This window comes from Pocillopora damicornis, chromosome 11, assembly GCF_964200805.1.
Source record: "Pocillopora damicornis chromosome 11, jaPocDami1.2, whole genome shotgun sequence".
NCBI lineage: Eukaryota > Metazoa > Cnidaria > Anthozoa > Scleractinia > Pocilloporidae > Pocillopora > Pocillopora damicornis.
Window position 1 is genome coordinate 622,713 of NC_142680.1, and position 23,463 is coordinate 646,175.

Consider the following 23,463-nt stretch of genomic DNA (forward strand, 5'->3'; position numbering starts at 1 on the left):
AATCCTTTTGTTAATTATGATTACCGAAAAAGATAATACTTTTCTTTTTACTTGTGTCTCGAGAATAGTATCTATGTTTTCTAATTTGCAAGTTGTGATTTAATTCTGTAAATGAAATAATCGTTATGTCAACCTCATTTCTTTTCACGTAATAATCAAATACAGTCATATGTAAATTGTTGTAAATCTGTTACCATATCTGAGACAGAGTCAATTTTTCAATGGAGATAATCCTTTAATTCAAATGTCAACAACTGTTTCTATTAGCCCACCAAACGAATATTTCAAAAAAGGGGAAATATTTAGGAAGATTTTTACGAAATGAAATGATAACTTACCACTTATTTCATAGTACTAAGTTCTACTGTAGTCAAACCGAGAAAAACTTCTTTGCTACCGGTTAAAATGCTTGATGGGAAAACTTGACAACGGATGTTTTTGTTGTTTTTGCATTTACAGGTTTCTTCTTGTAAAGCAATATTGCGGTGTTTATTTATTGTTCATGTCCCAGAGTATCTTAATGTAAAACTTTCAGGCAAGATCTTTTGAACATCAATGTAGTACCCGCTCAAGATCTCTATAAGTTATGGAAACAGCAAGAAGGCTTGTGTTGATCTTCGGTAAAGGTTACTCCATCTCTGTTTTCATAAGAACGAGATTCCACTCTTCCATTCTTGTGTCCCTCTCTGTCTTCATCTGCTCTCTCCATTTCTTTTAACGCTCTGTCCAAAAACCGAATGTACTTGATACTTGTTCTTAAAATGTCTACCTTGGAGAGCTTTTTATCCGGTGGGTAAGTCGGGAGGAGTTTTCGTAGTTCGGAAAATGCCATGTTGACATTTTGTTGTCGCCAACGCTCCCGTTTACTGCTGGTAATCAAATTCCTTTCGACGCCGAGTGTCTTTACGGCAAGAAGTTGGTTTTCAATGTCTGGAATCGTAAAATCCAGACTTGCGGCAGAGGAAGACAGGAACGGGAAAACACCAGTTTCGTTGAAGTTGAGTTTCTTGGAGGGTTTGTTGGCTGTGCTGTTGTTCTCCATCTCTACCGAGCTCTACTTGTCTGTTGTATTGATTGTCAAGCTATATAATTGTTCTTCTTTAATCCAATTAAAGTTCTCAGCTCTTAAGATGATAACACTTTAACACCCTCTAATCGATATACCACGCGTGCGGTCCGTCACAGCGAAGGGAAAAATCAAACTTTTAGCGTCATTCAAAGTCTCATTTAAGCGATTTACGTGATTTAAACCTCTTAAATTGTAAAAAGTTCGTGGCTTTGTTGTTTACAAAAGCAGTCGCCTTTTTCTGGTCGGTAAAATTGAAGACGATGAATGGTTTGCACAGTGATAAAATCAGGCTCAAAGCCGCCTCGTTAACATTACCACTCCAAAGATCTGAAGAGTTATTCTCCTTACTAATAACATACATCTCTTTGTAAGCTAGTCTTGAGAATTTTGTGCCGCAACTGAAAAATATTCCTAAGCTGATGATTTTAAAGATTCTCGTTAAATGTCGGCCTTTCAGCGTATGAAAAATGTGAGGAGAAAATGCATATTGGTCTCTGATGAGAGTCAAAGGGTTAAGCTGAGTTATTCAAGAGATTTTAACCATAGGGTACATGATTATCCATATGTCTTTTGAGAAGTACTTGGATCGCGCACAGTAAACAAGAGTTCCCAATTTTATTCTTGTAATCTGATGTTCAATATAACATTTTTCCATCGACAAAAAGGTTGAGCTTTATCAGGAGATTCCAATTGACTACCAACATTTTGCTTTCAGTGGATTTTCCCTTGTTTGTTTGTATTTTGTCTGTGTTATCTGTTCTTAGACCGGCGAGGTAAAACCTATCCTCCCTTATTCGACGTGTTTGTCATGAACGTCTGTCTTGTGGTTTAACTCATTGTTTTCTCCTCTGCGTCAATTTCTGACTTCATATAATTGACTTTGCTTTTTGCTGAAATCATTCAAGCAAATTGTTTTTCTGCAACTGCTGCTGTTGTTATTGCTGATTTTTCTTCTACTTTTTTTCTCAGAGACATCATCATTAGTCCTCTTTATTTAAGAAAGGCCGATTGGACAAATTCACTTGATGGTACTTGTGTTAAGATATTGAGGGAGGCAACTGTTTAACCGGAATTTTTTTCTCGTGGAAACAAGTTTGATTGTTCAAAGGAAATGGAAGATTGTATATCACAGCAATGTCGCACAATTGCTGATCCTATTAGCATGTAGTCCAATACAGACCTTGTTTTTAAATCGGAAATTCTGAGGTTCGATTTCTTGTAGGAGACACAGATTTCGTTTTCTCTGTCCTACGCCAGTGACAAAAACTTCTCGTCAATTTTTATTTAACCCTTTACACCCTAACATCAGTATGCATATTCTCCTTCCTGTTCTTTATATTTCCTAAGGTGCTCACAAGGAGAATTTGTTTAACAATCAATAGCTTCTTTAGTTGGTGATCATTACCTTAATTCTCATGACCGTATTGCTTGATTTAGAGGTAACCATGTGATGAGACATTTGATGCTGGTCACTTTCAGAGTTGAACATTCACGCTTTCTCTAGAATCTCGCTCTCAGGAATTGACAACCTCGTCACCAGGGCTGTTCTGCTCTTTCATTTCTTGCTGGAGGTTCTTTTAACGGAAGTAACAATTGGTCTCTCGGAGTGGTATTGCATTTCATTGGCTGGCCGAAGTGATGGCTGTTGTCGGAAGTAACAAAACTGTGTATTCTCCTTTGCGTGTGTCGCATCCCCCCCCACAAGACTCTGTAGTATTCCAGTGATGCCCCCCTGTTTTTATTGACAGTTAATTTCCCATAGTCCTCCCTTCTTACTGATCCCTGACTGATCCCCCTAAAATCCCCCCCCCCCCTTCGCCCCCAAGACGATAAATAACGAGTGGTTTGAAGAACAGAACATGTGTCAGTGATACCTCAATCCTTGTCATATGAAGGTTATGATAACTAATTGTATTTGTTGTCGTCTGGAATACCCCAAGTGCGACCAAACTCCGTTAATTTGAACCGTTGAGTGAGAACGTAATTAAATTTTTGCTTCAACTCCAAGGGTGAATCTTGAAAAGATGTTTAACTGGCTTAAAGATTACTGCTCAAAACCATTTGAATAGTTCGGCACTCATTGACATTTTATCAATTGTCAAAACTGATTTTATTTCTTCGTGTGTTAAAGTTAATTTAACTCCGAGGGGGCTTGCATCCACCACTATAATTACGTCCTGATTGAATGGCGACAGTTCAGGTTTGCGTAGAGCAGAAATTCTAAATTCTTGGAGTAATTTGTGTTATCGACTACCTAAGTAACTTAAATATAGCACGGTGTCAAGTACTTACTGACTTCTCAGTCCATATTCTCACGCAACATTTCCATCAATTCAAACATACATAGCTTAGAATCTTTTCAATTATTGTTTTACAGTTTACGTGGCGTAATTGAGGAGTAAGAAAATTACTTTATTTTTTAAACGAGCTGATAAAATCGTGCAACAAGTTTATTTGAGAAAGGAACAAGTGACATTGAATCACGACTGCCTAGTTATAAACAGACCTCAAGCTTGGTTCATAATCTCTAGAACAATAAGCTGTTTTCTTCACTTTTTTTAAGCCCGGTGTTTTGTTAGGCCCGGTGGTACAGAAAGCAGTGAGTGTTTATCCAGGATTAAAACTTGTTAAACTTGGCTTCAATATCTTCTGTCCTAAAGCGTGTGTTATGTTAAGGTTGAATGGGGATTTATCTCAGTGTAACTCAAAAATATAACTAATGACCATTAAGGCGGAAAACTTTTTTAACCCTTTAACTCCCAAGATCTGATTGTTAATTCTCCCATCGAGCTCTTACACATTTCCTTGTAATTAAGTTACAAGAATTTGGTGTTAGATCACGATAACAACCTCTGATTGATAAGTTTTGGTAATCTCATTACCTGTTTGTTGATTGGTGTATGGATATTGTTGGGAGAAGTTGCATGGAAATCACTTATGTGAGTTAAGGGTCAAAACTCTACAACTAAGTAAAACATTTACTCTTACCATGGGTTACCTAGTTGTTTCCAGACTCGTCAATGTTTTTGTTGCCTGCAGAGAAGTTTTTCATGGACGATTTGTATCTTCCACGATTCTATAAGACACATGCTTACTTAATTTAATTTTGAATATATATTGAATGTTTGTATTTTTCTAACTTGTTTCTAAATTATGTGAACATAAAAGAGACGAAAACCGTAAGATATGAGTCTCAAAAGGTTGAAATAGAATCCGGGTGATATCGTTGCTTACGGACCTCACTTATTTACCGACCACTTATTTACTCGAGAGGCGGACAAGCAGGCGACAAAACGAAGGAAATACCTGAAACATCACAGAGATGCGACCAGTTGATAAGTCTAATACTTTAATACTGTATGAGTTAAATATGGAAAAGCCGTGTAAAGTGATGCAGTGATTTGACACTCGAAGAATGTAATGAGCTTGTTTGAAAAGGTTATCTTTAATTAGGCTGGTAAGGATATGTATATGTAACAACAGTTCCCCAGCTGAGCTGTAGGTCAGAGCCAGCAGGAAAGCCAACTTAGAGGCTTGATTTCAGTTATGTAGCAAGGTTATGGAAAACACTGACCGATAATTATTAAACAATGAACCTGGAAAATGTGTCGCTAACAAAATTGTGGGTTTGATTTATAGTTTGTTCGGATATGTTTTAAAGTTGAATAAATCATTCTAAGATAGGTAAGCTTAACGTCATATTATAACGAAGAGGGTATTTTATGTACAAAAACACCCTCGTTCAGCGCCGTTCATATCGATTTCTTGATGGTGCTGTGAATTCGTTGGGCAATATTTGATGATTTTCGCCAAAGAAAATAAAATCACAACAGAGCAAGTTTGAAAACACTTTCTGCGGTTTCAAGTTTGCCTTAGACTTGGACTAGCATTGATATGGTTTTTTCTTACTTTCTCTCAGAACTCCACTGCAAAAATTGCCTTCGCACTTTTTCACATTTCATACGAAGTTTTTTTATGTCACGGAGTCACAGCTTATGTAATAGCAAGGATTGTTTACTATGCATAGTAGAAAATATTTTCTCTCAGGGTTTCCTCCGTGGGTTTTTATTTATTAATTTATTTGTTTTCGTCTTTCGTTTTTCGTGCGGTAGGATTTTTGATTGGTGACTAGCCCTGCCTTCAACCCTTTAACTCCTAGAAGTGATTAACATGTAACTTCTCCCTAAAATAGTCATTCATTATCCAGCAGACAGGTAATGAGAATACTCAAACCTTTCAGGAAGACGTTGTCTTGATCTAACTACAAATTCTCGTAACTAATTTACAAAGATATGTGTAGCAGCTAGGAGGGAGAATTAACAATCAGACCTTGAGAGTTAGGGGTTAAATTGTCCCTAAATAGAGGTTAGAATAGGCAAATATTGTATGAGAAAGTGAATAACTTGACAGGAATGTAACTCAGCTCATCTTAGTTTGTATTATGTGTGGTAACTTGACATCAAAGGGCAGATAATTCAGTCGGCAAATACAAAGTCACCACAAATGTTAATCTGTTTCTTTACATGTAAGTAATTAACCATTATGGTGTAAAATCGTTTCCGTCATTTTCTTGAGATAGCAATCACTTCGAGTGACATTTCTTTCCCGCTGGAATCTTTAGGATTACATGTCTGAGACCACAACACTGAACCAATTAAAGAAAATTGTGAATTATGTAATCACTGTGCTCGTCTCCCCAATCAAAGTGTTCTTAATCAATACGTTACGACTTTCTTAACCTATGCATGTACTTTTTAAGGCTAAATGTGGCAAACATACCAAGAGCTGTCTGTTTCATAAACTGTTTCTTCATCGCAAGAGACTGAGTTAACTTCAACACTTTGACACTGAGACAAAATTAACAGACTAGATGTAGACAAGATTTAGTGATACTGTTGAGGTCTTCTTCTTGTTGACTGCATTCACAGCCAGCGCACTTTAGCTAATAATAACTCCACTACAAGCCAGCAGAGCTGTGTTGATTATGTGCTCTCTTAAACTAGAATTTTCTTCGACTCAGGTGTAATAAAGCAACGACTTCTGGCCTGGCCTGTTCTGGAGTTTCTGTAGATAAACCGTGAACGATGGTGGTGCGACGTGTAAAAATAACCTCTCTTTTTTTTGCGCTCTGCGCAAATGAACGCCTATTTTCTAAGTAAAAGCGTAGCACAGGATATACTTGTGGTTATATTCTGTCAACAAATGAACAATGACAAATCGAGAAATAAGATAATTGTCTCCTACACTATCTTAAAATTTTCATGGTATGGTGCCATACAGAGGGTATTAGTGTAACTAGTTCAGGATTTGCAGTATCTTCATGTCAATTTGACATAAGCGAACTTTCTAGTTAACAAAGTGACGTACATATATTGTAGATAAGCTGTAGATTATAGCCTGATCTTAGATCAATTTTAGTTTCTCTGATCGAAATCGGTCGACAAAGTTCCCTTTCAGTATTCTTAAATATAAGATTTGGAATGTATTAAAGGGATTAATTGAATGTCTTTGATTACCTTGAGCCTCAATCGTTGTGGCTCTCAGCGGTGTATTGAGCCTGTCTGTCTCCGATGTCCTGTTGGGTCCTCACGAATGTCCTGTTTTCTATTAGTCGTGAATTGGATTGATTAGATTTCATTAAATTTCATGGTGAGTTTCATCTTAACCGTGCACGAAATTCAAAGACAACCACTGTACAATCCAAAGTACAGTTCAAAAACTACTTAGTTGAGGTGAAAGTTTAATATCTCACCAAAGTAGTGCTAAATGGCGTCTTTATCACATATCCCTTTTATACCCGGAATTATACTCGGGTGATTTATAGTTAATTCGTAGAAATACAAACCACTAAAGTAAATTGGCTCTCTTCACTTCAGGAATGCTCCTAAATCTATTACGTTAACTCACAATACAATATTGACTAAGACGTTCGCGACTGAAAAAAATTTCTGGAACGTGCGTATGTCCTACTTCGGTATATCAGTCCAGTTGTGGACTCCTTTGGCAGTCAGTAAGCTTCTCTACATAGCTTTCATAGGCGAAAAGTAACCTTCCCACTAATTAGTCGGGATTATAAAAAGACATTAAGATAATTACAAGTCTTTTATCTGATGGTATTTCAAAACCGGCAGTTTGTGGATCCCTAAGGTAATTACTATCGATTGGTGTATAAAGTTTGCGTGGCTGAACTCAAGTATGTTAATCCTATTAATTTTGTACTTCAAATATTTAAAGTAGTTTGTTTGAAGAACCACTGTGGGTAGGCGTTGTCGTAAAACTCAAATAATTGCTTTTTCTCCAGGCTTAAAAGGTTAAGTCAACAAAAAAGCAACTTGATAATGAGTCACGTCAAATTCAACAGACAAGTCTAAACTAAACATTGTACTCATTCCTTAATCCACCCTCCCAAAAAAACAGACATTTTGAATATGACAAAAAACCCTTATGTAACAGTTACTTTTTCCAAAAGATGCACATTTCTGGAAAACTATGACTTGCGCGCGTTTGCGTCACCTTCGCCCAAGATCATATTAGAGAGAGAGAAAAGACATTTGGTGGTTAACTTGACATTGGAGGGAGTTTTGTAATTTAGTCCGCGATACCTGGAGGTTTTTAGATTTTGCTGATATGACGGTAGTTTTGACATCGGATTGGCTCATACAGACTACATTTCGATATTTATCAAAACAAGACCTGATATTGCTTAGACAAATAGGGAAACTTATCTCAAGGGCTTGCTATTTCTAGTAAACAAGACCAGGGGAAACTCGTCAGTATATCGTTTCACTCTGTCAAAAGTTTTATCTCCTGTGCACGAGATAGTATAGTCCTAATTTGGAGTTTAATCACGTAACTATCGATATACTTAGACTGTCTAGTAGATCAGTATTGGGGGTAGATATCGCATATGGAAGACTTTGCCAAGTAACTCCGCATAGCCTGGATCATCTTGATATATTCGGAGATCACGCAATATGAGCGATGTCTTGTAGGAAAGGAACACATCACAACTGCACGCGAGCTCGGAAACCAGTGATTTCACCTTATTACAATAGTGCATCCATTCCATTGGGATATTTTGGCACAACTATAAGAAGGAGACCCGTTAGTTTTGGCTTCGAAAATCCTTTCCAAAGTCGAAGAAATTTCACAAACAGTCGAGAAAGATGGAGACAGCATCATGTCAACATGGCCTTTGGTGAGCTGAGAAAACTTCTTCCAACTTATCCACCAGACAAAAAACTCTCCAAGCACGAGATTCTTAAACTAGCTATGAAATACATCACGTTTCTGAGTACTGTGTTAAAAGACATGGATTCAAAAGAAACTGGAACTTGCTCTGATTTTGTTGTGGATTCTGAACAATGTTCTCCGAGTTCGAGCTGTGAAACTCTTGGTAGCGATGGAGGTTTGTCATCCACCTTGAATTTAGAACGTGTCAGTGTGGATTCACTTACATCAGAAATACGGATTGAAGAAGCCGAATGAAGGTCAGAGAAAAAACACATGAAAATATCAAACCAAGCTGGGTATACGATCAGGAGAAACTAATTTGTTGCTATAAATTTAGACATGGAGAGAAATGTTTGTTTTGCGATAAACGAGAGCATTTGCTCAAGTGGAAAAAGGAAAGCGTAGGATCTACTACAACTCGAGTGTTTTGTTTGTTAATCGAAACCGTAAACACGGAAATCGCTTGAAGGTGTAAGATGTCCAGGTTATTTCTGAAACTTATCATCGAAAGAAAAACAAACTAACACGAAATCTGAATTACAAAGTGCTGCATCGTTGAATGATATTCTCCACCACCATCATGGTATTGGAAACGTCTTGCTAACTTTAAAACACTCGTCTTTAGTTGCCCGTGAAACGTTAAATTGAGTGGTTTTTCCGGAATCATTCAGTTTGTATAACACGTGCGTTACAGCAATAGACATATAAATAAGCATTTTGGGTCAATAGCAAATGATATCCGACTTCTTTTTTCGTTATCAAACTATAGAGATTTCTTATCACAGATTAGTCCAAGCTTTACGCCTGACTAAAGAACCTATGAAAATCACTTTCGGTTTTCAGTTTTGCGCGTATTCTGTCTGTTTAAAGAGATTTTCATTCACCATTACACTAATTGCGTTGTACTTTGTGAAAGGAGCTTTTGATAAACAACGATTCTAAACTTAGCTCAAAAAGGAAAACAAAGTTCGGAAAAGTACAGGCCGAACGCCAAGAATATTTTACTGATAACCTTAAGTTCAAGAATTTCCAAAATGGGAATTACCTATCTTCCAGATTGATTTCTTCGTATGCATCTTGTATAAATTTAAGACTTGATTAGGAAGCCCTGTAATAAATCAGAGCACCTTGAGAATCACAAATTGTAAATCATAGTGTAAAGTTTCTAAAAATCTTGATGATCAGTACAACAGACGTGTTGGTATTGCCAGCTTGCAACTAATGTTCCCTCTTTCGCAAACCGCCCTCTTACCGCTTTTAATTACTTAAACATTAATTAATGGTAGTTGTCAACAACTTTAATTAAGAGATAGGCTAGCATATTGCTTCTCTCACTCATTCCAGATTTTTAAATCTATCTGAAACATAAGGAGGTAAATCAAGACGAACAAACTGAATTCATTCAAACCTATTCCAGATTTTGATGACGAGAAAGTAGAGAGAGAGAGACCGAGTTGAGTCAGTAGTTGTTGTAAAATAACCACACAGGTTACGTTACGGAATTTTCAGAGAGTATGGATCTCCACCACACATAGACAACGGACAGTCCCTTCTTTTCAGCGAAATTTACCAGAATCTAACCAAATTTACAATTCCCTGACCCGCACAGTTACATTTTTAATTATAGTAAGAAATGATTGAAATAATTAAGTCTTTTCTGAAATCGTGTCAGTTTTAGACAACATTTCCTTTTCAAATGATGTCCGTGTTCAGTACTTAATTGTGATGTTGTTTGTAGAAGTTTGATCATAATTGTTTTCTACTTTGTAAACAGTGAGTTCAGATCAGGAAATTGTACAATTCTTCACATTCTTTTTTCTTTGCTATTTTCTGGCACTAAGGTCAAAAGGTCTGGGACAATCTGCCATAATGATGGTACGACCTGTTGAGTTTGAAAAACGCAACGCAACCATGTGTTTTCTTTACAAGTAAAACTAATTGAAGGTCATTTTCTTTAATTTCCTATTAAATCATACTAACGCCAATTCAAACAATTGAAACATGAATTCTCCTAAATGCAACAACGTTATTGTAAGCGACAGTTCATAATGCAGGTTAAGGCTTTTCTCTAGTTTAACAGGATGAAGGAGGCGCAAAATTGTATGGGATGCAGATGTTATTAAGTTCTTACATTATATTTCCGGAAACATCCATGGTCTAATAAATAACTTTCTGGCCTTAGTTGTTCGAAGGTCGGACAACACTATCCACTGAATAAATCTCTATCTGGTGGATAACGCTATACGTTTTGTTATCACTTATAGCGATTTATACGTCGGATAGCGTTATCCACCCTTTATACAACTGAACCCTGGTCTATAATGCGTTTTTATTAGATATAAGGATGTGCTACAATGAAGCTTGCTACCAAGAAGAAAATTTGGTTGCTGAGACAACTCTGCAATCTTAACACACTGTGGGGGTGATTTTGCAACAAAAACTACAAAGGTTTCAACTTCTGATAACAAATTTTACTAATCAAAGACAGTACTTCACAGCTTTCAGCAAAAATGCTAAAGAATCTTCCTTCTACTATCAGAAACTTGGAAGCAAATGATACACAGCCACCACAAGGTCATGGTTAGCAATTTGTAAGAATACTATTTTTTTTCTTGGATTTTTCTAGGTACTTGTTCAGTTGTACACTCTTCAAAGTACTCCATGCTCTGAAACTTAAGCACCTGGTGATAAGAAATGAAATCATTTTTTCAAATTGAATTGCAAAGAGGAAAAGCAAGGCTATCCATTAAAGACTAAAAATAAAATTCATTGTATGGGGAAAGGGAATTTCTATTTTGAATGACTCTTCGTGATATTTTGATGTTCACCTTGACAAGATCCAAACAAACGAAGAACACTTTTCAAATTAAGTCAATCAAGAAAAGACAATGACAGTATTAAGTACAGTAAAATGAGGTAAAAAACAAACAGACTCGTGCACTGTAAGGCAGTTGTAACAAAAACATCAAACATCTTGAGTGATTACCTCATTCCCCCAGCTGGTCCAGTGAGGAGTTAGATTTCGAGCAAACATTTCCAGACATAATGAATTAGGTGGCATGTACTTTGAAAAGATTTCTGATGAAAGAAAAACAAAACAAAAACAAGGTTTCATAAATTGTAGATAAGAATTGGTACACTGTATGTGGTCATTACTGTGGAAAATATATAATATAGTCCTCTATGTAAAATATTAGGAAAGGATGTAAGATGTACATTGTAACTGTCCTTAACTCAAAGGCATCTTTAACTAAAATAAGGCCTACCAGGCAATATAATGACCATATACACACATTCCTATTTGCTTAGATCAAAGAAAAAAAAATTTAAAAAAATCTTTTTTAATTTTATTGGCAAAAAGTGTCCTTGGTATTTAAATTTGTTGGCTGGACACATATCTTTTCATTAGTTTTCTGAAATTTTATGATATGAAAGATGAAAAAGAAACTGGGAATATCTAAAACATTATTTAGCTTCATGCTTCAGTTCGGTTTTTCCATAGAGTGTACTCCATGAAACATATCTGCTGTACCTGTGGTAGTTATCTTGAGGTAGCTATACATGAGTAGATTAGTGCTTTTAACAATTTATAAGTTAGGAGAAGTTTAGCTCACCATGCAGAGGAGGCTTCCTGGAATGAATCTTACAAGGAACACTGCATATGATCTGATGATAGGGTAACAACTCACAAGGTTTAGAATCTGGCTCTAGCTCTTTAGGTTCTGATTGCTCACTTGAGATTTTCAAACTATTTTTCGTAATACCAATACTGCCTTTCTGCTCCTGCTCCTTAACCTTTTGCATAGCTTGTTGTTTTTGCACAACCTCAGTTGGACTATTCAAGCCCTGTGTGATGTCCATTTTATCTTCATGATATACTCCTTGACAATTTAACCAACAATTTCTAGGATTCTGAACTCCTGTTTCACAATGTCTACTGTCTTGGCTGGTGATTTCCCCAACTGATTTATATATTGATGGTGGATTCCACTCAAGTGAAATTGCCATAGCTGTATTTTTATTTATATCGCAGATGTATTCTGTCCTGATATCATCATCATTATCACTGATCTTTTTCCTTTTAGTTGGAAGTGAAGATTCATTGAGAGATCCCCTATCAACAAAGGCTGATTCCATCTCCTTTTCAGAAGAGTTTTTCTCATTATTTATGAGGCAACAAGATGACCTTAGGCCATCCATCTTTGGATTAAAACGTCCTAATAACAGTGGCTCATATGGTTTTTTATGAGGTGAATCTAAATCAGTCACCAGTTCTCCTTTTCTTGTTACTTTAACCCAGTACCACTCTGCCATTAGCTCCATGGACCAATGAGGAAAGAGCTCTGTCCTTGTAAACCTTAAGTACTTCTGTTTGTTGGTAACCCAGATCCCCACCAGAGCACCAGGGGCAAGAAGGCAAGGGACTGGGAGTGATTTTATTTGCCATAATGACATGAAGGAATACCTTGAAAAGATATATAAAAATTATGTAAAGATTAACAAAATAAGACTTCAAGCCATACTAGGTTGATGAAGGCCTGGCTGAGGGAAGAGGAGTAATGAGTAAAGTAAAGTATGGTTAATATTATATTTTGGAAGGATAAGGGGCTTTTTCTCTCTCCATTCAGTAATGTTGTATGACTGTTAAACTCAACTCTTTCCAATTAGGGAGCAAGCTTGATCCGGAATGGTGCACAATCTTTTGGTTAGGGTTAGCCATGAAAAAAGAAAAAATGAAAATCCTCTCACTTTGAGCCACGCTTCGCAGATTTGTTGAACCATGGAGGATCCAACACCAGCAAGTTATAACCTCCATAGCATTGGGCTGTTGAGGATGCAAATGATAAATATATGTCTGAGTCATTACTAAAATATTGAAAAAGCCAAAAAGCCACTGCTTTCTTTTGACCCTTTCACTCCCAAGATCTCACTTGTAATTCTCCTTACTGTCTGCCATACTATTCTTATGATGTTAGTTTAGAGAACTTGGTATTAGATCAACCAATAATCACCCAATTTATATTTTTCTTTATTCTCATCACTGGTCTGCTTGACTGAGTGAACAGCAAGGATCGAAATGCACCAATCAGAGCTGTTGAAAAACAACTAATCATAGCAGAGCATCATGCTTTATAAGATCATGCATGAAGAAGACTAGCAGTATGCAGTTGAAATGTTGTGATCTACATCATATGTGACTACATCGTGAGACAAACAAAAAACTTAGCTTTTATTGTTAAGTCTGACCTGGTCACCAAAGGGAGTTATAGACTGAGTTAACTAGGGTTAACATATCATGGTTAAACTAACCATAATTAACAAGAGGTCCTAAGTTCTGTGCATCAGACATCATGAAGTTGCAATCTGCAGGTAAAATGTATTTCTCCCCAGATACATTCAAAACTGTGGGTTTGCTACCAGGGTAATAAATGATACGGTTCAACAGAGACTTTTCACTTCCAGTGAAATCACCTTTGTACAAGAGAGACATGGTTAATTATTTATCAATTTTCTCAACAGGTAATATCTACAAAACTATTAATATGCTGTAATATTATATCATCTAACTTACTTTCCTAAAACAAAGACAACAACATTCATTTTGGGCCATTAGAGAGCTTGTGAAAAGGAAGGAGGTACAGTTGAACCTGTATTAAGGGGCACTGTATGAAGTAGTCACCCTTTATTAAGGGGTTGATTTTCAAAGTCTTAATAACTAACTGTAATTTCCACCTCTATTAAGCAGTCATGGTCACCCTTTATGAAGTCCTGATGGCCTGTTTGTATTGTTCTCCACCTTTCAGTATCAAATGATCACTTGAAGCACATCCTCTCAAATAAAACTAAGAATAATCTTTCAAGTAAAATTTAATCCATGTTTATCTCCAAAAATTGATGTTAGTGGTGTTTTTGAGTAAGGTTTGTTAAACTATGTGGTCAATTATGGCAAAACATGGTGTATTTATCATTTCCTTTAATACTCCTACTCTGTGGAGCCTGTATTAAGCAGTAAATCAGTAAATTAGTATTGAGTGGTCACTCTCTCATTAATGGTAAATGACTGCTTAAGATAGGTATTGACTGTACTTCCAGAGGATAATTATCTGGCTGCATTGTCTGATTAGCTTAACCCGGCTTTAACCCCCAGAAGTGATCAGTATGGAACTTCTAAAATATCCATACATCATCCAACAAACAGTCAACAAGATTACTCAAACTTATCTGGTAGAAGTTGTTAACTTAAACTAACACCAAATTATTGTTACTGATTTACAAGGAAATGTTTAGCAGCTGGGGGAGAGAATTGTTGTGATCTGGAGTCATAACTGGTAATCGTTGGGTTGTTTAAGAGGAAAACATGCATTTTTAAAACAATAAACAACTGTGGAAATGAAAATTAAGTCTTGGATTAACAATTTACAAGAGTAAAAAATAACCTTTGATGATTAAAGGTTCCAAATGATCACTGGACAGACATCTGCTGTGACTTTGAACATCAGTTGACAGTCCAGAAAAGTGCTTGCAATCAGTCAAAGGTAGTTCTGTAAATTCAAAACTATTTAAAAAACTTTCAAAGGGTAATAAACCTTACAAATTGAGATCATTTGTCAATAAGGACAGCACTTTAGTCTTCATCAAGAATTGAATTTAAACAATGTCTACCAGTCACAGATGTTCTACTTAAAATATAATGCTAACTTGTTAGAAGTTAAGCTCATAGATGTAAGTGGCACTTCTGTCATGAAGAACTTGTTTCAGTCATCCTCAATGATCTTCTTTCAATTGGCAATTATATATTGATGTGTCAAAATTTGTTTCAACAGTGGCAAGTAGATCTTGGAGATTGAAGCATTTAGAAGAGGTCACAGTTTTGCTGTGAGAGACTGTCTAACTAGTTGACTAGTTCTATTGTGGTGCAAAGTTTACCTGACTCTAAATTACTTTGTTCACTAAGATCATTTTCAGGTAAAAAATAACCCATATCCACACCAATGTGCACAAGCTTCTCTGTTCCTGTTGCAATTGTGTCTTTTATCTGAATTAATCAAAGATTAATAGAAACAATGAGGCTAAAAGCTTTGGTGTGAGATGTTGTAAACATTTTTGTGTGTCAGTGATTTTCATGGGAAATGCTGAGGCTTAATGTTTGGTGCACAAGTCACTGGACTTAGAGGGTCTGGGTTTTAATCTCCAATGGGGTCATTGTGTTGTGTTGTTGGGCAAGACTTGTAAACACCTCCCCCACAACCTGCCCCACCCTGAAAATTGTAAGAGAGCCACACAAAATGTTAAGTGAAGGGAAGGTGGAGGGGGTAACCTGAGATGGACGGGCATCCCATCAAGGTGCGAATAGCAGAACTCCCAATCAGTTCAAATGCTGCAGCATTCAGCAGTTGAGTGGGATTCAACCTCTGAATGCTGAGCACCCTTCTATCAATAACCATTTCTTTGAAACTCTCTCTACCATTTCTTCAGTTTTACCTCTTCACTGCCACCAAAGGCTCTTTTAAGGTTGAGAGATTGAAACTTTCACATCTTAGTATACTAAGTTTTTAAACTTTTTTTATCAACACTTTTTTATGGAAATCCTCAATTTGCTACTCAGAGTTGTATTTGATGTTCAAATCCTTTGTTTATGTTTTTAAACCTAGTATACTCATCTCGGAAAAGCACTTTTCCAGGATGGAAACTTGACATTGTTCTTTAGGGTGCTTGTCTTTGACAAAGGCAACTCGACTATAACTTATTTTTTTTAATTTGAACAACACCACACATGTACATGTTGGATAATTTCCATTGCCATGCGGGAGGCTACAACAGAGTACTGATTAAGATGATTCTTTTTTTCCTCAAGAAAGAACATGGGAATGGTGATGATGTTCACCAACAGAGGCAGAATCCTGTTTGTCTTTTTATATTTAATAATGGACAGCGTGAGCAAACTTGGCATGTCGAGGGTTGGGAAGTTGAATGTTTACCTTGCTATGGTGTGCAGCAGCATCTAATTCTTCCTCTGTACGAACAACTTGAACAGATTTCTTCCGCTACAAAGGTAACTGCAAGTAAGTCACTACCTTACAGAAGGTTACGATTGATAGATGAACGGATCAAAATGAATCAAAACACGAGGGAGTCGGATACAATCACTATAACAACTGTATTGTGCAAACTTCTAAAATGAGAGGATTACATTTACTTTGAGTGTTTCCTGGTGGGTGACTATTTCACATAAAAAAACAAATGTTACAGAGCTTTCATCGTTGTGCAATTCTTGATTTTAAAAATTAAGGTTCGTCAGATTATCTCAGACTGCTTTCGCTGTTTCCCTGATCTCAAAATTTGCATGTACCTTTCTCCTTTTTGATCCCGATGAACTGCTGTTCGTTGAATTTCTAAAATGAGGCTCGTAAAGAGCAAAGAAAGCTTCTTTACACGACAATGACAACGATGAAACTGATTCAGAGATACTTTTCTTGTGATCGACGAGAAATCCACATTCACATTGTCCGATCACAGCCATGTTTGCTGATCGCCTTATTGGACCGTCTGTTTATCATCAAGATTGGAACCTGGGTCCGAAGAACGATAAGTTTTGTAGCAAGGGCTGGGTGGTACAATTCTCAGCTTGATATTTTTCCGATATCTGGCAACACATTAGGAAAGGTTTCTCACACAGATATCAACGATAAATTTCATATTAAAATATCTCGAAATTCAAAGACAGCCTTCGCTCCTTTCAAATCACCTTCAGAGCCACTTTCCCTACCCCCACTTGTTTACAACTGACTTCTTGACAAATGAATAAAGGGGTAAGTTTCTAAAGAAACTGTGGTGCTGCGTCGGTGGGAGAGTATAGCAGGTAATTTAGTGTTAACAACTGGGTTGAAAACGTAAATTAGCCACCGTAAAGAGTGAAAAAGCTGACGTTTCGAGCGTTAGCCCTTCGTCAGAGCGTCTGACAAAGGGCTAACGCTCGAAACGTCGGTTTTTATACTCTTTACGGTGGCTAATTTACGTTTTCAACCCAGTTGTTAACACTAAATTACCTGACTTCTTGACAACTTTTACTTTCTCAGACTTTTAATGATACCTCATAAAACGTGTACACTTCATTATTTCAATACAGATCCTCTGAAAAAAGAGTTACATGGGTGATGTGAAAAACTCAGGACTTGTTGTGGGTAATTTATGCAGTGGGATGAGGACGAGATAATGTTTAAAATTAATTATACATTCACGTTTGTCTCACACTTCAGGTCAGTGTGGCATGTGGTTTGTTGCGCTTCTCCGAACAGAAACCCGACGTATTCCACCTACTTCTGCGCTCAGAACCAATTCAAAAAGCATTTTCAAGCCGAATGTTCTCTTCTCTAAAGTTCGGGAGCCGAATTTGAAGAACTGAACGAATTTTGGCAGAATAGATATGACTTGAGACGAGGTAAGCGAATGAATCACTGTTTGGAGGGAGTTGTTGTTCAAGATGCTAACGTAAGTTTTCTGACTTCGTTTGCATTATTCGCTGCTTTTGAATAAAGTACCTCGGCTGTTGTATTACCCTGTCCAAAGCTATTTTCTCTATGTAAGCTTTACATCGTCAACCACTCGGGTATGTCTTTTCCCTTTTGGAGCAAGACCTTGTGCCCTAAAGTTTAATTGATTAGTAAGAAATCACTAAGGCTTACGAAGGTTTGATACATTTAAAATGATATATTCGTTCATCTTCAAGTCCCAACGTTGCCTAAAGTTGATGAAGAAATCTCTTGCGCTATCAAAGGAGCTCTGTTCGTTGCATTAATTGCATGCTCTGTTTGTTCAGGGCACTTGATCACTGCGGTAGAATTTATCACACAAGGCATATGAACTCAAAAGTTAAAAACAAACATTGGTTATCTTGTTTTACGTTGGTTTATTAGCGAGTTAACCTTTAATAGTTGGCAAATAATAACAGTCGAACTACATCCTATGATAGAGACTGAAATTACTAATTTACAAAATAAGTTATTCTCGTCTTATTTCTTTATTTTTGTCATCGGAGAAATTGAAGCAGAACAACCACCATACGAGGTCAGCGAAGAGAAGAGAGATCCCTCTAATGAAATGTAAGTATCTCTCACTTTGTAACTTGTTGGGTTACTTCTGAAAATTTATGATTTTACAAGAAGAAAAGGTGATTCCACTAAAGCAGTTAACGTAGTAGAAATCTCGTTGTGCTTTTCCTCTTCTATGACTCGACAGCGGCAATTGAATGATTTTTCCTATTTTTGGTCAATTTTAGGGTTTTGCTGTCCTTTTTAAATGCGAGGGAAAAAACATGCGGACAGTGAAAACGGCAGGCAAAGGTGAGATATAATAGCTGAGAAATTCGTGCAGGGAAAATTTGCAAAACAAATTTTATGCAAAGTGAAGCCCGGATAGAAGTTCCGGGATTACTTTCTTTACTACTCAAGACCTAAAAAAAAATGTATGAACTGGTATTTTCAGAAAGGTATATGCTATGGGTAAAATGAGAAATCCCTGTCCCATTGATTTTGTTTCGGTGATTAGTCCTTCATTGATGGCGAGCGACGTGTAATGAATCAACATGTTAATTTACAGGGTCCAGGGAAGGAAATGACAACTGGAGGATCAGAAACTTGAAAAGGAGGATTGGAAATGAATGGGTTCAGAAAGAAATAGTTTAGAGAGATGCAAGAGGACTTAATTAAACGTAGGTTGCTCAATTTTTTAATTTGTTAGGATTTAGAGCATGCATACAGTCAATGACAATGAAGGCAAAGAGAACGTTTTGGCCAAAATCAACTCGACTTCTATTGTTGCTCGACGTCATAGAATTATATTCCTTCTTTATTTCTTTCCGAACCAAATTTATAGGTATGGCTATAAAATATTCAATCGATGTGAAGTCAATGTTACAGACGTTTTCTCTGTTTTTTTTTGTTGTTGTTGCTAAACATCAGGAACAAGTTGTTTCAAAGCCTATTCTCAAACAAACGGGTACTTTTGGCATATCTATCATTTTTTTTCCTTTCGTCTCGACTTCAACCAGATTACCATATGATTATTCAACACTTAACAAAGAGAAAGAACGATTGATAGAGTAAAAATAAATTTGAAATTAAAGAATGAAACACAAAATGGATAGGCGATTTTTTCCTCCAAGGATTCTTAAATTCTACCGAAAGAACCTGCTTTGAAAATTGGTTCCTGATATTTATTTAAAATGCTCAGAAACGAAAAGGGGCCTGGGTGCAAGCTAAAAAAGAAATCAGTTCTATCTCACCTATCTGTTTAATTCCAATTGGACGAGGTTGAAGAATTTCTCATGGACGATTTATCCACTTTGATAGAGCACTTTTCAATTGACTATCTAAAAAACCTAAACCAAAGTAATCACGACGGCCAATTGTAACAAACGTTTACTTCATCATTAGCCAATGAGCGCCCAAAAGAAAAACGGGCAAACTATCAAAAACGCGGGAAAACGCGGGCGACCAGGTCACGATTAGTTTTCGTTTTGCGTCTGATTGGTTAAGAGGATAGCGTCGGTTTTGTTGACCAATCACAGACCGAATGAATGCAAAATCTCCAAACTTCAAGTCGATAATCAAATCAAGTCGATAGTCAATCTTATTAGTATTTTATGGGCAGTTTGCTCTCAGGTCCCTTCTCGTTTCTGAATTCCTCTTAGTGTAGTGTATCTTAAAGGTTTCTACTGTATTTTTGGACTGGAGAAGTTGACAAAGAAATTGATCGAAATAGAAAAGGAAGTACTTCACAGCATGGCGCATTTCACTTGATTTCTAAGAAACCATTTTTTTTTTTTTGCAAGATTTAGCACGTCATTTTTTTTTTAATCGATTTCTGCATTGTTACGAATGGATGTTTGACACAAAGAATGATAGGCTTAAATGTGTTTGAGTTCGATTCAATTACATTTTGAAAGCCTCAAGATAAATTTGTCACTCCAGATTACTTCCGAGATGAAAAGACTAAACATAATCAGTAACCAAAGGAAATTACGTCTTGTTTGAGCTGGAAGATTTTCAAGTTCAAGTTCAAGTTCAAGTTCAAGTTATCAAGGAATGTTTTTTTCAAGTGGCAATGGATTATTTTTAATCAAGAAAGCAGATTTTGAATTTAAAAATAATATTTCTTACTTGATTAGGATATTAGGTTGCTTATAATCAGAAACTGCTCAGAACAAAAACCGAAAGTTTATTTGATAAAATGATAAATTATAATCAGAAGTTGATCAGAACTTTGGAAGTGTTTTCGGGTACTTAAACCTTAGAGAGAACTTAAAACTGTTTCATCTCCAACAATTTACTCTTAGCCATAAGTCGTTAGTCGTTGCAATGTTAATCAATCCAACCCCCCCCCCCCCCCACACTCCCTCCCCCCTCTAATGTTACAGTACGTAAGGAAGTCATCCTAATTGCAACATAAAAACGGCTTTTCAAAACGTCCAGTCTTGTGTTCTTTTAAAAAAATTGTTTCATAAGCTTGGCGATATTGTTTGGGACGCTGGTTATACGTTTTGGTAGGGAAATTACGGACATCCTGGACCTCTGGTTCACACACAGGTTTTTTTATTATCCAATTAACAATGTAGGTGACATTTCGAAAAGTTTGGTTTGCTGGGTATTTGAAGAGCCCAGCCGCGTGACAAACCACTCCGCCACTTCTGAAGATAACGCTTTTGTGCGACGAAACTCTTACCCACTGAGATGACTGAAACACCCGTTAAGCCACGCACGACCACACTGATAATTCTGCACACTAAGTAAGCTTTTAATAGCATTTCGCGTATCATGCAACCCTACAATTGGAGTGTAATTCGCAGACTGAACAAATGCGATAGCGTTTACTAAGAGAAGTTGGAGATAAAGACGAACTAATTTAGCCAACAGACAGTTAAAAGAACTTAACACCTCGACACAAAACTAACCAAACGCCAGCTTGTGACCGACGAGAAATGTTGATGTTAACAACCACTGACACTTAAAAACGCCAATTTTTCAATTTGTTTTACTTTCTCGAGTGACAAGGGGTAACTTTTTGAAAAAGACATTTTCAATTGGGAGAAATTCCCGGTACTTTTTAAGAAAGGCTGTAGCTTTCTCTGTTAGAGAAATACTTCTCTTAGTATAATGATCAAAAAGGATTTTCTATTTGTAGCAGCAATACATTTTCGAGCAGAACAGTAATGAGAAGAAAGAAAATTATCACCTTAAGGATATTGTTTGATTTAACACCAATTTCTTGGGGCAAAAATTATAAGAAATGTATGACAGACAGCGAAGAGAATTTATACTTTGATCTTGGAAGTGAAAGGTTATTCAGGTTTGAAACTCAACTAAAGGTATTTTGCTTAGAAAACTGAAACTGGAAAAATGAACAGCTGCACTCAAGTAGTTTTGATGAAGAAATTGAGGGGTCTTTGCAAATGAAAAAAATTTATACAAATGAGAAATATCCAAGACTTGACGTTAATGCGCAAAATCAACAAATATTAAATAGAAATGAAACTTTTTCCATTTCAAACAATTTACTTTCCAGCTTTGAAAGGCTTTTCGAGAAAATTTAGACATGAATTTCATAAGGATTTATTCCAATTTAAGACAGCTTCTGCTGCTTCTAGAAATTTTTTCAGATGAATTATTACAACAGCAGAAAACCCCGGTGCAAACTTTTAAGTGAACTTACTTTGGAGAAGGAATGAGGTAGATTTCCTTTTTTTTCCCCTCAATTATTAGCAAAGAGTCAATTTCCCTTTTTTAAATTTATCTTGAAGTACAGGAGGAAAATTTTCTTTGAGTTGCAAATAAGAAAAGCATTCTAGGAGAGTTGAATTTTCCAACTACTCTTTCTTTAGGAAATGCCAAAAGTTTTACACATCAAAGCAGGTATGATACAAAAGAAACAAAAAATTTGGAAATTGAAATGAAATTTAAAAAATGTCGGGAGCTGTCGTACGAAAATTCTTTAACTTAAAAAATACCATTTACTTTGAAAATTATGTGTGTCGATAGGTGTATCATTGCTGTCTCTTTAAAGGAGGTCTTGATCCATAGATCATGTATTTTTCGTACCAAAAGTGTTTATCGACAAAACAGAAGGTATTGATATTAATTTGTGCAGCAAAATATACGCTCACCAACTTCAATAACGTTTTGAGCAGAAAGTTTCATAGCATGTTAATGTGAGATTCAAAACTTAATGGAAAAGTATGTGGCTATTTTCTGTAAAAAAAACTTACCTTTCCTTTCAGTAAATTTGTGTTCTCCATGAGTCGTAATGAATCGAAAAAGAACAATTTCAATCGTAAATGAAGGTGTTCCATTTAAATCACGTTTGGATCAAAAAGGTTTTGAACTATAAATAATCAGAGCTGTTTAGCTGCAATCTCCGAAGGCATCTATTTTTTTTTAACCCTGTGATGCAAAATTAGGATCGTCTACTGTTACATGTTACATTATTTCTCAAATTTACATCATATAAATAAAAACTAACCTTTAAATCTGCTTTAGATTTCATCTGGAAGTTGAAATTGTAGTTTTATAAACGGATTTGGATTAGCGTATTGTCAAGTGATATGATTTGACCACGAGTTCATTCATTCTCAGTACAGATAGGATTTTACTGCACAAGGTTCATTCTAGAAATTTTCAGATTTAGGATTTTTCACTCTAATCTCCAAAATATGAGAACCATGTTATGCTGATTCGGTAGTTAAATGAAAGTTCGTGTCGCGGAAGTGTAATTTTCTCAGGAGAAAGGATGGGATCTTTTTTTACAGTTCTTTTAAGTTCGTTGCAATCAAATGAAAGTTCGAGTTTAATCAATGAGAGTGCAATTTCATAACACTGAATAAAAAATATCGTTCGGTATCGCTTATGTTTACTTTTGAGGAAAGATGCTGAAGCTCTTGCTGTATAAGGTCGAACGTTGAATACTCTAGCATAATTTTGGAATGATTACTCAAAGGCACAGCTGGAATCAGTAAATTCGTTGTTCAATTTTGTATTGTTTGTGGTTTTCTAAAACACTCCCTTCGAGTCTTCAAGAAATATGAATGTATTTCTATCTTGGTACCAAACATTTTGAACTGTCGGTTAATAATCGTCTTGCTTTCCTATAAATGTATTTTTCTTGTTTCT

The 23,463-nt window shown here is 36.2% G+C and overlaps 3 protein-coding genes and 1 long non-coding RNA gene across 5 annotated transcripts; 2 read left to right on the forward strand and 2 right to left on the reverse strand.

The window, feature by feature from the left end:
• Positions 1 to 212: 212 nt before the first annotated feature.
• Positions 213 to 1,047, reverse strand: LOC113669477 (T-cell acute lymphocytic leukemia protein 1 homolog). Its single transcript, XM_027185511.2, has one exon. The coding sequence runs from the start codon at positions 1,040 to 1,042 to the stop codon at positions 578 to 580; it is 465 nt and encodes a 154-aa protein (XP_027041312.2). The 5' UTR covers positions 1,043 to 1,047; the 3' UTR covers positions 213 to 577.
• A 7,003-nt stretch (positions 1,048 to 8,050) lies between these two features.
• LOC113669476 (T-cell acute lymphocytic leukemia protein 1 homolog) lies at positions 8,051 to 8,557 on the forward strand. Its single transcript, XM_027185510.2, has one exon. It carries the CDS (start codon positions 8,051 to 8,053, stop codon positions 8,555 to 8,557), a length of 507 nt encoding a protein of 168 aa, XP_027041311.2.
• A 2,194-nt stretch (positions 8,558 to 10,751) lies between these two features.
• Positions 10,752 to 16,946, reverse strand: LOC113669523 (N(6)-adenine-specific methyltransferase METTL4). Of its 2 annotated transcripts, none has more exons than XM_027185573.2 (9): positions 16,653 to 16,946; positions 16,282 to 16,359; positions 15,230 to 15,338; positions 14,740 to 14,844; positions 13,613 to 13,774; positions 13,052 to 13,127; positions 11,917 to 12,767; positions 11,289 to 11,380; positions 10,752 to 10,983 (listed from the first exon to the last, which is right to left on the reverse strand). In XM_027185573.2, the coding sequence occupies exons 3-9, from the start codon at positions 15,282 to 15,284 to the stop codon at positions 10,903 to 10,905; spliced, it is 1,422 nt and encodes a 473-aa protein (XP_027041374.2). In that variant the 5' UTR covers positions 15,285 to 15,338; positions 16,282 to 16,359; positions 16,653 to 16,946; the 3' UTR covers positions 10,752 to 10,902. The 2 variants fall into 2 exon arrangements, with proteins under 2 accessions (XP_027041374.2, XP_027041373.2); XM_027185572.2 differs by having other exon boundaries at positions 16,282 to 16,347; positions 16,653 to 16,861.
• Positions 16,947 to 17,557: 611 nt separating this feature from the next.
• On the forward strand, positions 17,558 to 19,372 carry LOC149036972 (uncharacterized). The gene is made up of 4 exons (XR_016181301.1): positions 17,558 to 17,741; positions 18,339 to 18,402; positions 18,579 to 18,642; positions 18,899 to 19,372. It is a non-coding gene; the product is annotated as an uncharacterized LOC149036972 (long non-coding RNA).
• Positions 19,373 to 23,463: the final 4,091 nt, after the last annotated feature.

Excerpts from the sequence above, each read along its gene's own strand:
- LOC113669476 (XM_027185510.2), top strand. The coding sequence starts at position 8,051 with ATGTCTTGTAGGAAAGGAACACATCACAACTGCACGCGAGCTCGGAAA.
- LOC113669523 (XM_027185572.2), bottom strand. The coding sequence starts at position 16,823 with ATGGCTGTGATCGGACAATGTGAATGTGGATTTCTCGTCGATCACAAG. Across the intron at positions 16,348-16,652 it reads CGGGATCAAAAAGGAGAAAG|CGGAAGAAATCTGTTCAAGT; the intron begins GTACATGCAAAT and ends TTACCTTTGTAG. Across the intron at positions 15,339-16,281 it reads CTGCTGCACACCATAGCAAG|ATAAAAGACACAATTGCAAC; the intron begins GTAAACATTCAA and ends TGATTAATTCAG.
- LOC113669477 (XM_027185511.2), bottom strand. The coding sequence starts at position 1,042 with ATGGAGAACAACAGCACAGCCAACAAACCCTCCAAGAAACTCAACTTC.